At 34.8% G+C, this 15,000-nt stretch overlaps 2 protein-coding genes across 2 annotated transcripts in view; one reads left to right on the top strand and one right to left on the bottom strand.

The window, feature by feature from the left end:
* Positions 1–4,058, bottom strand: part of LOC136034707 (proteasome subunit alpha type-7-like) — a 27,496-nt gene extending 23,438 nt beyond the window's left edge. The window contains exon 1 of the mRNA XM_065716043.1: positions 3,879–4,058. Within this exon, the coding sequence (XP_065572115.1) occupies positions 3,879–4,043 (165 nt within the window). The 5' untranslated portion in view covers positions 4,044–4,058. The remainder of the gene's footprint in view (positions 1–3,878) is intronic.
* Positions 4,059–6,679: 2,621 nt separating this feature from the next.
* The window catches only part of LOC136034284 (protein dispatched homolog 1-like), a 15,555-nt gene continuing 7,234 nt past the window's right edge, over positions 6,680–15,000 (top strand). Inside the window, exon 1 of the mRNA XM_065715424.1 lies at positions 6,680–6,749. Within this exon, the coding sequence (XP_065571496.1) occupies positions 6,680–6,749 (70 nt within the window). The remainder of the gene's footprint in view (positions 6,750–15,000) is intronic.

The raw sequence follows: 15,000 nt of genomic DNA, 5'->3' as shown, positions 1-15,000 counted from the left end.
GGCCTCCATAAAACACAAGTCAAGCTAGAAAAACAATATAAACTATTTTTCTCCAGTATTCGACTAAAGCAGCTTGTTTTAGAATAGTTTAGATAGGTCAGGAGGTAAATCCTCACCGAAGCGAGAACTTTACTAATTTTTTGAAAATTCTTAGGATTTTTTTTTGAAAAAAGAAAACAGACTTTCTTTTTGGGTGTTTAAAAGTTAAAAAAAAAACTTAGGTCTACAATTCCTCTTAATTCTGTGTGCTCTAAACAAAATTCCCTGATAACAAGAATTAAGAAAAGCAATTAGAAAAAGAAAGAGGTTTTAAAGTGTTTTCAATTCTAAATATACAAGGCATGCAGAACGATTGCAAATGGAAGCGAAGAAAAAGTTTATTCCAAGCGCATAGTTGAACGGAGAAACATTGTTACAAAGATGATTTTTTTTTTTTTTTTGATGAGCAGACACAAAGAAGAGGTTATTAAACAATCGGGACATATCTATAAACCAAAGAGCTAAAAATGTAAAGGACATCTATAATTTCGGGCTTAATTTAGGGGAGGGGTCAGCTGGTTATTGGGGAGGGACAACCTGTGTGCAATACTTAAGAGCTTGGTAGCTGTATGCAATACTTAAGAGCTTGGTAACTAATTATTTTGTTTCTGTAAACTTTTACAAAAGCATTTGAGTATACATCTCGGCGATATTCAAAAAGTTTTTTTTTTTACTTTACCAAAGCTCTGAAACAATGTTGAATTATTTCAACTACTTTAAATTATTAATTCTAACAGCTTTTTCCAAAGAAAAACAAATTTTGCACTAGAATAGTAAAATGAATAAAACAATATTTGATAGAAATTTGAGACAATAGTTTCAATTAAATATATATATTTGAAGTCGAGCGCACATCTAATTTTACCTTTCACAACGACTTTTCATTACTATTAAATACTTAATTCAGGGGAATCTAGAGGTCCACCACAATAGAAATGTGAAAATCCTATATAAATTGAACTCTTTGAACACAAGTAAAAAGGTAAAGACAATGAAGCAGCAAATTAGACAGAAATAAAAATAACTTCCATGTAGACATGACAAAAAGAACAAATTGAAATAGAATTAGCATTCATACTTTCTCTGCTAAAATTCCTTCTACTTTCTATGCTCCTTTACTCGATATATTCTTTCTACGATTTTTACATTTTCTCCTTTGAAGTCAGTCCAAAAAACTCCTTCTCCCGATAAATTGACAAATTGTGGGGTAAGATTAAATTTTAAAGTGTTTTTCTCTTTCCATGAGGAAGAAATGTCTCCCCCCCCCCCGTGTTAGGCTTAATGGTGGACGAGGAAAATACAGAAAAATTAATTTCTAAAATATTACATTTTTTAGAAATCTTAATGAGGAGTCCGGAAACCAAATTGATCAGCTTTACCTTGGAATTTTGAGATTTTAAACCCCACGAAAACAATAAGTAGGATTGCCAAAAAATGCAACAAACTTTCTGCTACTTATTAAATGATTTTTTGAAGTCAACAGAACATAGGCTATTTAAATTCAGTTCACACAATTAAACAGAAAAAAATTGTAATTTTTCCCAACAAGATTATTGGTCCCTCGTTTTATCGATTTGTTTAAGGATTTGGTCGATCTGGTGTCGAATCTATTTATAATTATGCTAAAATATATATTTTACTTATCCAAAACTACTGCAAAATACCCCCTCGAAAGAAACATTCCTAAGTAGATATTTTGTATCTAAGCATATTTGTTCCACTGGTAATTCTAAATCTTTTTTCAAGATTGTAGTTTGTCAGTGAGAAAAACATATCTTTATGGAATTCAGAATCTAGATCATCAACTCACAATTATGATTGTCAATAAAACAGTATTTGATGATCTAAATTGTCATCTGAACAGCATATTTTAAAACCCATTACATTAGCTTACAATCCGACTTGTCAGTGAAAAAGGTTACGAACAATCCTGACATTTTGACAGTGTTTCATCATAAATGATTAGCTGACAGCAAATGGTAAAACACAACAGTATTGGGTCTCGAAACTGGTCGTAACCGGTAATTTCCAGTAGATACGGCGTTTTTGATAATTCTTCAAGGACCAGCCTGTGGACAGGTTCCGTAGGCGTCACAAAAGCATTATTGACTTTCCACGTAGTAATTGCATAGTTTAGTTGTGTTTTCCACGTATTCGAGATGTTATTTTGCGAGTTATTCCTTGATACTGCTTTCATTTTTCAACTTTTTGTATCTTCCTTGAGACAAAAAGTTTACTTCCTTGGTACGAGTTTTTCCTTGATACTTGTTTCATTTTTCTTCAAGTTTTTGTATCTGCCTTGCCACGAAAATTTTACTTCCTTGATACAAGTTTTTCCTTGATACTGCTTTCATTTTTCTTCAACTTTTTGTATCTTCCTTGATACAAAAAGTTTACTTCCTTGATGCGAGTTTTTCCTTGATACTGCTTTCATTTTTCTTCAACTTTTTGTATCTTCCTTGATACAAAAAGTTTACTTCCTTGATACGAATTTTTCTTTGATACTTCTTTCATTTTTCTTCAACTTTTGTATCTTCCTTGAAACAAAAAGTTTACTTCCTTGATACAAGTTTTTCCTTGATACTTCTTTCATTTTTCTTCAACTTTTTGTATCTTCCTTGATACAAAAAGTTTACTTCCTTGATAAAAGTTTCTCCTTGATGCTGCTTTCATTTTTCTTCAACTTTTTGTATCTTTCTTGATACAAAAAGTTTACTTCCTTGATACAAGTTTTTTCTTGATACTACTTTCATTTTTCTTCAACTTTTTGTATCTTTGAACTCCTCCAAGGGCATTTTGTACTAGTAAAGAGGATTGAAATAAATAATTCTAATTTGATGTGTAGCAGTTTTGTTTATTTTAGGGATGCTAATGCCCAGAGCTGCCACCTGTAGCACGAAAGTGCTATTTTAGCAGTATATCATTATGTGTAGCATGTAGTACGTGCTCAGGGTTGCCATCCGTAGCACAAAAGTGCTATTTTAGCACCATTATTCATTCTTTATTGTAGTACCAAAAACCACTGTGTAGCACGCAAAGTTGGACAATTGTAGCGCTTTAAGAACTGGCAGTGGTGGCAACCCTTCTTCTGCGTCAATGATTGAAACTACTTGTTCTTGTCCCACTTCTCCTGCCCACTGCCTCCGCTCCAAGAAGTATCACCTTCCGCCAATCAAATCAGAAAGAGCTAGGTTCTCAATCAGATACCAGATTCCTCATATTGTAAATAAACTTAACTTAGTAGAAATGTATCGAAGTTTCACAAGTCAATTTTCTTCGAAAAACATATTTCAAAAATAGTCCTTTGCCTGGATGTCGGGATTGATTAATAATAGATTTTAGTATGTATTTTGCTGCGGTTTTCTCTCGCTGGGGTGGTCTTGTATATTTTGTATATTTTTTTCGTCTTAGTTTTTTTTCTCTTTTTGGAATTATTAGCATGATGAGACGTTGTGTTTTTTTTTCTATGCATTTGTACTGCCCCAGCCTTACGAGCTCTGCTCTCTGTTGGTGCATAATACTGTTTTTGTATATTTTTAATTTGAATTAATAAATATTGATTGATATTGTAACAGAATGACTTCTATGAATTTTACAGATGTCCCATGTTGTTTACTACATAACATTGGATTATTTTCTAATTTGGCTACCCCTTTTCTAGTCCAGTTAAAATTTTCTTAACTACGAAGTTCAACTAAAATAAACACATTTTTAATATTTTTAACAGAATTACATTTTAGTTGAATCAATTAAACACCTTCCTAAACGGCAGTTTTCGAGTACTATTATTTACAAAGAACTTGAATATTTGAAAAAAAAGAGTAGACAAGGATACATACTTTCCATTCGTGATAAACCCCTGAAGGATCTGTTTGGAACAGCCGTGGAGTGCCATCGTAATCAAATCCCGCAATAAGACAAGAAATACCAAACGGACGTCGACCGTTGCTCTGTGTGTATTTCTGCTTCAGAGCTAGAAAAGAAAAGCTTTTAATGTTTGCCATATATTCATATATTTTCTAATCCTAAGGGGTAGTATGCCTATTTATCCGGCCAAATGATTCATGGCTCGTCGATTTAGACGCCATCTTGATAACATCTGGGATAAGATGGTTCGTTGATGACATCCAGAAAGCAGATATTGTGGCTAGTTTACAAGGCAAGAGATGGTTTACCGTTTGAAAATCTTTACTAAGATAAATGACCAACAATTAATAAAATTATAATTATAATAACCGATGATAAATTATAATTAATTGCATAAAGTTGAGGAGAATATGAAATTTTGGGCAACAAGCTTCCTACATGTCCCTGTAAGAAAAAGATCCAGCAACGGAAGTGTCGTTTCGAAACCCTATGCACCAGATATGCACCATCCTTCATTATTTTTTTTAGAATAATGTGAGTTGAGAAGAAATTTTAAACAGTTTTCTCTACACACGAAGATCCTTTTCATTTATGGCTGAATATATAAAACTTTCCCCTCCTCTCATGGGCAAGAATATGCCAAAATTATTGCATGCTTCAAAAGAGATGCCAATAGGAAATACAATTTGAAGTTCCTGTTCTTATACAGAAATTTCAGCAATTATACTATGGGCATAGTCAATAGTTAATAGCTGCTTTTTAGCAGTCAAAAGTCAAAACTCGAATATTTTTCAACTGCTTAACTAACTTTTTGAAACCCTATGACGTGCCGCATCGTTGTTTTGCGACATAAATTTTATTTATGGGTTAATGACGACGAAGACCACACTGCCTTTCCGTCACAAACACCAAAAACAAGAAGAAATATAGGAAATGTTTTAAGACAGTGGGAAACAGATTAGAATGAATATTTCGGTCCTATGTCCAAGGGCCGTCCTCAACAATACAAATAAGAAAAAACAATTTACGAGAAGATAAAATCTATAAAACTAAAATAAACAATTTTTCAAAACAGTCATTAACATTTATGGGTTGTTATTTTGCGGCAAGTTGAGGGGGGGGGGCTATCAAGTTCATATCATCTAAGTCTCAATTTCATGACGATATACTGAGTTGCTCAAACCCTTTCTGGATTAACGGTGATCTATTAAATACTCTGCTTTATCTACTATGAATTTAAGGTCAACTTTATTCGGAAAAAGTCAAAATACACTCAAAAATGGGTGCAATCTTGGTCAACCTTATACCAACTCAGAGGCATAGTAAATAGATAAATAAGATGCATACATCTGAGATAAAAAGAGACGAAAAAATAAAAATCTAATATGTATACTTTTGAGATAAATAGTTCAGTAAAAATAAGGACGCTGCAACAAATGTTTCAGGTCTATAGTAATACAAACTTTCGTGGCTTCCTCGATATAGTTGCAGACTCACTTCTCTTTAGGGAGGTTTAATTTGAACCAACGTTCGTAAAATATTGGAGACCATATTTGAACAGGACTACTTCCAAACTTTTCTTGCTTCGTTTTTTGCAACTTTATTTCGGAAAGCAATAGTTTGGTTCATATAATCTAAATGTACATTATTCATTGTGATGAGAAGTCATCTTGTTTTAAAGGATCGGATTGTCTAAAATTAAATCTAGGCCCATTAGACGTAGCATCTTTAGGTCCCATCACTCTAGGATGAAAAATGAGACTTGAATTAGAGCATCTAGGTCTCATCCAGGTTGCACCTCTAGGTAGTATATACCCAAAGCAAGTCAAATATGACTGCTTTGCAATATAAATATAATTTCTGGAGCTATATAATTCTAAAATAAACATGAAAACAAAACCATGTTTCTTCCTGTAGACATAGTTGCGAGCGTTGCTCCACAACAATGATTCAAGGTCACAATTGCTGCCATACTTCACGAGTCCTTGGTGTCTCGTAGAGAATTGCCTGTATCAGATATACAGCTCAGTTTGTTTATGTAGAAATAGTATTACGTGCCATTAAGATCACCCTTGGGTACTCTATTGGTATAATAGCAGAGAGAAAAAGAAAGAAAGATAAAATACAGGTAAATAATTGTGTTTATATTAACCTCTATTTCTTAAACAATGAATTAGTCTTTTACAAATGTTTTGCAATCTTCTTAGACTTCTGAGTGTAATTTGAACTTTGTCTTCGTGTTCTTGGGTACAACATTGCAGAGACTTTTTTTTCATTACAGCTTTTGTCTTTACAGTATCTACCCAACAACTTGTTTCTTATATTCGTTTCGGTCATCTTCATCATTATCATACCGATCTTTGATCTTTTGTTTGGCTCCTTCGATTACTGCTTCTCTATAATCTTCATCATTGTGATAACGCTCCTTTCTCTGCTTCTTCATTCATAAAAAAACCCTCAAGGCTTGTACAGCAAGGAAATCTTTTAACTTGAAAAACAGGGAAGGTGAATGCAACCAGGATATTTTGCATTGACAGTATCTTTTTACCTGCTTTTTCCTTCTCCCAAGTTAGCTGGGCGCTGGAACATTTCAGAGGAATGTTTAATGGTTCATTTTAATGAAAATTGCTACATCTAGTGTATTTTGTAATTAAAAAAAATATTTAAACTGAAATCATTATTTTTACAAAAAAAAACCCTACATTTTCATATACTAGATGATTGATGTCGCCATAATCGTAGGTTAGATGTTTAAAGTAAATACTATATTGTGATGAAAGCAATCACAGAACGTCTATCAAAATGGCTTCCTGCTTATGGCATTGGTATGAGTCATAAGACTGGTATGAAAAAAAGAAGAAGAAATTAAACGCACTGATAAAAATAAAATTCCATTAATATTTTTGCGTTTATAACCTATTTAAAAAAAGGCATTTGTTTAAGCATTCTCATGCATTCTGAAACGTTATAATAGAGGTAAAAGTCTGATTGGACGATAACATTGAAGAGTAAAATCTAAGCTCCAAGAAAGTTTAAAAATTAGATTAGAAAACTTGCTCGTTATTTCGACACTAAGAAGCTTGATCAAGATGAACAAATTTCAATGGTCTTCGTTGCATAGCTATTTAAAACTGTAATCCCAACTCCGAAAAGCGTTTCTTCACGCAATCAACTCTAACAGAAAACAGAACTGAAAGCCGTTTCCTTGCGGCACGCGAGATTGAACCTACAAACCTCCAATCGGAGAGCTTAGTCGCATCCCCTGCGCTACCGCAAGGTAATCACACGGTCCGTTTTTAAGGTAATAGGTTAATCTGAAGAGCTATGTAGGAATATTTTTTTATATATGACTTGTTCAAGCAATATACAAATAAACACAGATAAGAATAACTTTTACAGCATCATCTACTCAATTAGGGTAGTCTGGAAAAAAATAACCACGGATAAAATGACCCTGATAATTAACAATTACTTCGGTAGAGTAGATACACATCTTCTTTTCACTGGACACATCACAAGTAGGACCGTCTTTTTGAAGTATTTTTGTCACTATAGGAAGATCGTTCTTTACTAACATCTCTTATTAGGTTGCTAGCAACCAATGCAACCCGGATTTCTTAGTTTGACTCAGAATCAGAATCAAGCAGTTAAGAAAGCCAAATATGGCCCCATACCCTAGAAATCATAATACTGTCACTAAAGCTAAGGCTAACACTATTAACTAAAATTGCAGTTGCTATAAGCTACCGTTCGTCCTTTATAATTCTTTAATGTAATTTTCAAGCCAACATTTTTTCTTTGTTTTTCAAGCCCAGAGACAGTAAGTTTCCTATATACGAGTTTCAGACAAGGCAGTCCCTTGCTTCTACTTTTTGCTTCGTTCTGACACTATTTTCAGGAGTTATGAGTTATTGTATTTCTCAAAATGAGACGTGATCGTCTCTTATTAGGTTACTAGCTACCGCTGTAACCCTGATTACAAACAGGAATTGATTGAAATGGTACGAGACGATCCTCAGTACAGCACTATACCCCATATTAACAACTTTTCAAAAGATGCTTGTATTATTCTAACTTTTAGTTGCATATGCCGTGGTTTGTTTCTTACTAGGTTTCAGCTATATTCAATGAAACTTACTTAGTTCCTATCTATAATAAACTATACTGATCCATTAAGTATTTCATATATTATCTTATCGTAAGATAGACATGAATAAATATTGCCTTCACTTATTACATCATATATGACTCTACATCTATGACTCTACACTCATTTTTCGTAAGAATTGATTCTAGAATTGATCTTTTTAATTACAAAAGGCACTAGACGTAACAATTTTCTTTAAAATGAGCCATCAGTATAGAAAACAGCTCTATATGATTTTCCAGTGCCCAGCTATCTGAGTGAAAAAAAAAACGAAAAAAAAATGCCATCGATGGAGAATGTTGTAGGTCAAGCCTTTTTTCTTGTTTGAACCCAAGAGCCTGTACGTTTATTTATATACGAACTAGCTGTTGGGATGGCGCTTCGCGCCACCCCAACACCTAGTTGGTGGGGGCGCTTCCCGCCACCCCCCCAAGCCTCCCCGCGTGCGTAAGTTGTTACGCGCCATATTAGTTACACGCCATTATAGTTGTGTCCCTGTGTCCCACCTGTGAATATAGATAAAAGAGAAAAGATTTCTCTTTTCGTTATAGATATATATGTTTTTAACTACGTAAAACTTGCGAATATACAACATTCTTCGATGTCTCATTGTCTGTACATATAAATAGATTGTCAGGTTTACCGAATCTTGAACATGCAACACAAAATTGTCCATGGGAAAAATAATCCGTATTCAGATCTATACCTCATTATTCTAATGATTGCCCTTGAGCTTTGTTGATGGTGATTGCTAATCGAACATTCCCTGTGTCCCGGTCGTCATTTATATTCCCAGTATCTCGGTCGTCATTTGTGTCCCAGTCTGTAATTTCCCTGTGTCCCGGTCGTCATTTGTGTCCCGGTCTGTAATTTATCTTTGAGTGTCCCGGTCGTCATTTATATCTGCCGGTCGTTATTTGTGTCCCAGGGCCCCAGTCTGTAATTTCTCTTTGAGTGTCCCGGTCGTCATTTATATTCCCTGTGTCCCGGCTTTTAGTTTTCTTTTTCTCCTTTATTTTTCAGTTTTTTCCTTTTTTCAGTTTTTTCCCTTTTTTTAGTTTTTTTTCTTTTTCAGTTTTTAGTTTTTATTAGTTTTTTTTTCTTTTTCGTTTTTTTGTAGTTTTTACCTTTACCTTTTTTTAGTTTTTTTTTCTTTTTTAGTTTTTAGCTTTTTCTTTTTTAGTTTTTTACCTTTTTTGTTTTTTTTTAGTTTTTTAGCTTTTTTAGTTTTTTTTAGTATATTCTTTTTATTTTTTTTGTAGTTTTTACCTTTTTTAGTTTTTTTCTTCTTTTGTATTAATGCTAAAGCCAAGGTTCAAACCTGGAGCCTCTCGGACCTAGAACCTGAAACATAACGCTTTACCAACTCAGCTACTTCGGCGTGAATACATTCGTTTTGAGCAGCTTCTTCGGGTGTTGCCATTGTAGGTTCTTCAGTCATTTTACAATTAGAAATTTCTCTTTCAACGATCTTCTTACAATTAAAAATTTGTCTTTGAACAATATTCTTAAATACCTGTGTCCTGGTCGTCATTTATATTCCCTGTGTCCCGGTCGTCATTTGTGTCCCGGGATCCCAGTCTGTAATTTCTCTTTGAGTGTCCCAGTCGTCATTTATATTCCCTCTGTCCCGGTCGTCATTTGTGTCCCGGTCTGTAATTTCTCTTTGAGTGTTTTTTCTTTTTAGTTTTTCACCTTTTTTCTTTTTTCAGTTTTCTTTTTCTTCTTTATTTTTCAGCGTCACTATGAAATATATATCGCCAAACCTTTGTTTTTTGTTTTTAACTAAAGTCTGGTAGGCATTGATGACCTTACCCAAGTCAAAATCCCAAACCCAATCATCATCGCTATCATTTTCAGTTTTGATATGTTTTGACTCTCGCAGTCCAGGTGGATTTTCATCTAACAGCGCGGTTTTACGTTCTTTAGCCGCAAGCCTGTTTTCTTGCTGTTCTTGTGATTCCTCGGCACGCTTTCTTTTCTTACTTTCTCTATCAGCCGTAAGTTTTTTGGCATAGACTCTTTGAGCAGCTTCCTCTGCTGTTGCCATTGTAGGTTCTTCAGTCATTTTACAATTAAACATTTTTCCGTCCACGATCTTCTTACAATTAAAAATTTGTCTTCAGACGATTTTCTTAAATACTTTTAGCCTTCTTTTTTTCAATTTCTCTTTTAGCAGCAAGTCTGGTTTCGCGTTTCTCTTGTGATTCCTCGGCACGCTTTCTTTTCTTACTTTCTCTATCAGCAGCAAGTTTTTTGGCATAGACTCTTTGAGTAGCTTCCTCGGCTGTTGACATTGTAGGTTCTTCAGTCATTTTACAATTAAACATTTTTCCGTGAACGAATGTCTTAAATACCTTTAATGACGTCATCGTGATAATGACGACATGACGACCTGATAACATGACGTCACTAGACACACAGACAACTTATTTTATATATATAGCTGTCCCGGTCGTCATTTGTGTCCCGATGTCCCGGTCTGTAATTTCGTCAGTCGACAAACATGACGTCAGTCGACACACAAACATGACGTCACTCGACACACAGACATACAGACAACTTAGTTTTATATATATAGATGTCCCGGTGTCCCGGTCGTCATTTGTGTCCCGATGTCCCGGTCTGTAATTTCGTTAGTCGACAAACATGACGTCAGTCGACACACAAACATGACGTCACTAGACACACAGACTACTTATTTTTAGATATATAGATGTTCCGCTGTCCCGGTCATCATTTGTGCCCCGATGTCCCGGTCTGTAATTTCGTCAGTCGACAAACATGACGTGAGTCGACACACAAACATGACGTCACTCGACACACAGACAACTTATTTTTATTTATATAGATTTCGGACAAGGCAGTTCTAATAGTGTACTTTTCGTGTCGTTCTGACAGTACTTTCAGGAGTTACAGGTTATTGTATTTCTATGAATGAGACTTGATCGACTCTTACTAGGTTGTTAGCTACGCATGCAACCGGAATTTATTAGTGAATTTTTCAATCCGAAATCATGTTTGATGTCACTGTTGCCGGATGAAAGCTGAAAGGGGAACCTTAGACACTGAGCCAAAACATACACTCAGATAAATAAATTTTAGATTTTTAGTCTTTTAACAAGATTATAATAACAAGTTTGAAACTTTATATTTGTATATTTCTCACAGCAATACATTGTAATTAGCAAACTATCTCTGTGACAAAACTGAAAAAAATAGTTATAAAAAACGCCATTAGATAGCAAGTTTTTTTTATAGTGATACATAAGAATTTTTAAAGAAGTTGTACCACAGCAAGGAGTAGAACACTAACTCAGTAAATAATTTTTTCGCATCAAAGCGTTTAAAATGAATGCCTTCTACAGCAGTTTGATTAAAAAATATGGATGGCACTCAAAAGGAACAACACAATCACTAACTTAACAATGCTAACAACAGCTACTTGATACTCAGCACAATTCCATTGGAGCTGAGTACATCTATCTATTTGGAGTTTTAACTATTGGAACTAATTCTGGTGATGTTGATTTAGTCAGTTGGGTAAGGAAGCTCTCTGATAGTTTGTATGATTGTTTTTATTTGTTATAAAAAATATAATATTTCTTATAATCAATATAATCAACTTATAATATTATAAGTTGATCAAAAAAAGGGAGGATAAGGCGACAAAATTCGAAATTTCTAAAATCTGTATATTCCCACCTCCCTACTCCAATAGAGAATCCATTCATGCGTTACTTTAAAAATAAGACAAAATAATGAAGGCATAGAAGAAACAGACTGTTTTTCCACATTCTGATTTTTGGTTAAGGGTTAGTCAGAATTACGTATTAAATTATTTAGTTGCTTAACCGTTTTTTATTGCACTTCGTATTTACCAAGGGGGAGGGGAGTTAATTCGAAAAAAAATAAAAAAATGAGTATTTTTAACTTACGAACAGGTGATCGGATCTTAATGATATTTGATATTTAGAAGGATATCCTGTCTCAGAACTCTTATTTTAAATACCAACCAGATACGGTGACATATGGGAGGGGGGTGGAGTTGGAAGGGGAAACCTGAAATCTTGGAAAACGCTTAGAGTGGAGAGATCGGGATTAAACTCGGTGGGAAAAATAAGCAAAGGTCCTAGATACGTGATTGACATAACCAGAACGGATCCACTCTTTTTGGGGGAGTTGGGAGGGGAGTTAGTCCGGAAAAATTAGAAAAAATGAGGCATTTTTAACTTAAGAACGAGTGATCGGATCTTACTGAAATTCGATGTTTAGAAGGACCTCGTAACTCAGAACTCTTATTATAAATCTCCACGGGATTCGGTATCATTGGGGGGAGTTGAGAGGGGGGCGGACATCTTGGAAAACGCTTAGAGTCGAGAGATCGGGATGAAACTTGGTGGGAAGAATGAGCGTAAGTCTTAGATATGTGATTGACATAGCCGGATCAGATCCACTTTCTCTGGGGGAGTTTGGGGGGGGGGGCAAATTCAACAATTCGAAAAAATTTGAAAAAATTAAGTGTTGTTAACTTACGAACGGGTGATTGGATCTTGATGAAATTTGATATTTAGAAGGAACTCGTGTCTCAGAGCTCTTTTGTTAAATACTGACCGGATCCGGTGACATTGGGGGGGAGTTGGAGGAGGAAACCGGAAGAATAGGTACAACTCCTAGATACTTGATTGACATAATCAGACCGGATTTGCTCTCTTTGGGGGAGTGGGGGGGGTTAATTCGGAAAAATTAGAAAAAATTAGGTATTTTTAACTTACGAACGAGTGATCAGATCTTAATGAAATTTGATACTTAGAGGGACCTCGTGTCTCAGAGCTCTTATCCTGACCAGATCCAGTGACATTCGGGGAGCTGGACGGTGAAACCGGAAATCTTGGAAAAAGCTTCGAGTGTAGAAATCAAGATGAAACTTAATGGCAAAATAAGCACAGATCCTAGATACGTTAATGATATAACCAGACCGGATCCGCTCTCTTTGAGGAGGTTGGGGGGAGGGTGTTAATTCGAAAAAATTAAAAAAATAAGGCATTTTTAACTTGTGAATGGGTTATCGGATCTTAATGAAATGTGTTATTTAGATGGAACTCGTGTCAAAGAGCTCTTATTTTAAATTCCAACCGGATTCGGTGAGATTGTAGGGGGTCAGAGGGGGGAGCCGGAAATCTTGAAAACCCCATAGAATATATAACAGTTCAAAATAGGGATGAAACGTTTTAATTGACAGTGAAACAAATATAAAACTTTTTAACTGGATATTTCGAACACATACACAGTGCCCATCATCAGCACTACAGTAAAACTAAAAGACATTAGTTACAAGAGCTAAGAGCTCATATGGAACTTGTGACGAGGTCGGAAGAGCCAAAAGCTCATATGGCATGTGCTCTAGCAAAATTCTAAGAATCAATAGATTGATATAAAAGGAAAATTAGAGGCTTAATGCCAGACAGGATTTAAAATAAGAGCTCTGAGACACGAGGTCCTTCTAAATATCAAAATTCATTAAGATCCGATCACCCACTCGTACGTTCAAAAACCACATTTTTTTAAATTTTCGCTCTCCCTTCAGCCGCCCACATGGTCGAATCGGGGAAAACGACTTTATCAAGTCAATTTGAGCAGGTCCCTGACACACCAACCAATCTTCATCGTCCTAGTTTGTCCAGAAGCACCAAACTCGCCAAAGCACTGGACCACCCCCCTTCAACTCCCTCAAAGAGAGCGGATCCAATCCAATTACATCTATCACGTATCTACGACATTTGCTTATTCTATCCACCAAGTTTCATTCCGATCTCCACACTCTAAGCGCTTTGCGAGATTTCCAGTTTCACCCTCCAACTCCTCCCAATGTCACCAGATCTGGTTAGGATTTAAAATACGAGCTTTGAGACATGGGTTCCTTCAAAATATCAAATTTCATGAAGATCTGGACACCCGTTCATAAGTTAAAGATACCTCAATTTTTCTAATTTTTCCGAATTAACAACCCTCTACACTCCCCCAAAGAGAGCGGATTCAGTCCGGTTATGTCAATCACGTATCTAGGACTTGTGCTTATTCTTCCCACCAAGTTTCATCCCGATCTCTTCACTCTAAGCGTTTTCCAATATTTCCCGTTTCCCCCTGCAACTCCCCCAATATCACCAGATATGGGATTTAAAATAAGAGCTCTGAGAAACGAGGTCCTTCTAAATATCAGATTTCATTAAGATCCGATCACCCATTCGTAAGTTAAAAATACATCATTTTTTCAATTTTTCCTCTCCCTCTAGCCCCCAGATGGTCGAATCGGGGAAGCGACTGTTATCAAGTCAATTTGTTCAGGTCCCTGACACGCCTACCAATTTTCATCGTCCTAGCACGTCCAGAAGCACCAAAATTGCCAAAGCATTGGAAATCCTCCCCAACTCCCCCAAAGAGAGCGGATCCGTTCCAATTATGTCAATCACGTATCTAGAACTTATACTTATTTTCCCCATCAAGTTTCATCCCGATCTCTCCACTCTAAGCATTTTACAAAATTTCCAGTTTCCAAGATTTCTGTTTCTCCCCTCGAACCCTCTGTGTCCTCGGATTCGAATTCATATATATATATATATATATATATATATATATATATATATATATATATATATATATATATATATATATATATATATATATATATATATATATATATATATATATATATATATATATATATATATATATATATATATATACATATATATATATATATATATACATATATATATATATATATATATACATATATATATATATATATATATATATATATATATATATATATATATATATATATATATATACATATATATATATATATATATATATATATATATATATATATATATATATATATATAAACCATCCAAACGGGCTTCCACCATGGTCAATCTCTCTTC

This window comes from Artemia franciscana, chromosome 13 (genome assembly GCF_032884065.1).
Source record: "Artemia franciscana chromosome 13, ASM3288406v1, whole genome shotgun sequence".
In the NCBI taxonomy this organism is placed as follows: domain Eukaryota; kingdom Metazoa; phylum Arthropoda; class Branchiopoda; order Anostraca; family Artemiidae; genus Artemia; species Artemia franciscana.
The sequence above is the reverse complement of the archived record's forward strand: the minus strand, read 5'-3'. Positions and strand labels throughout refer to the sequence as shown.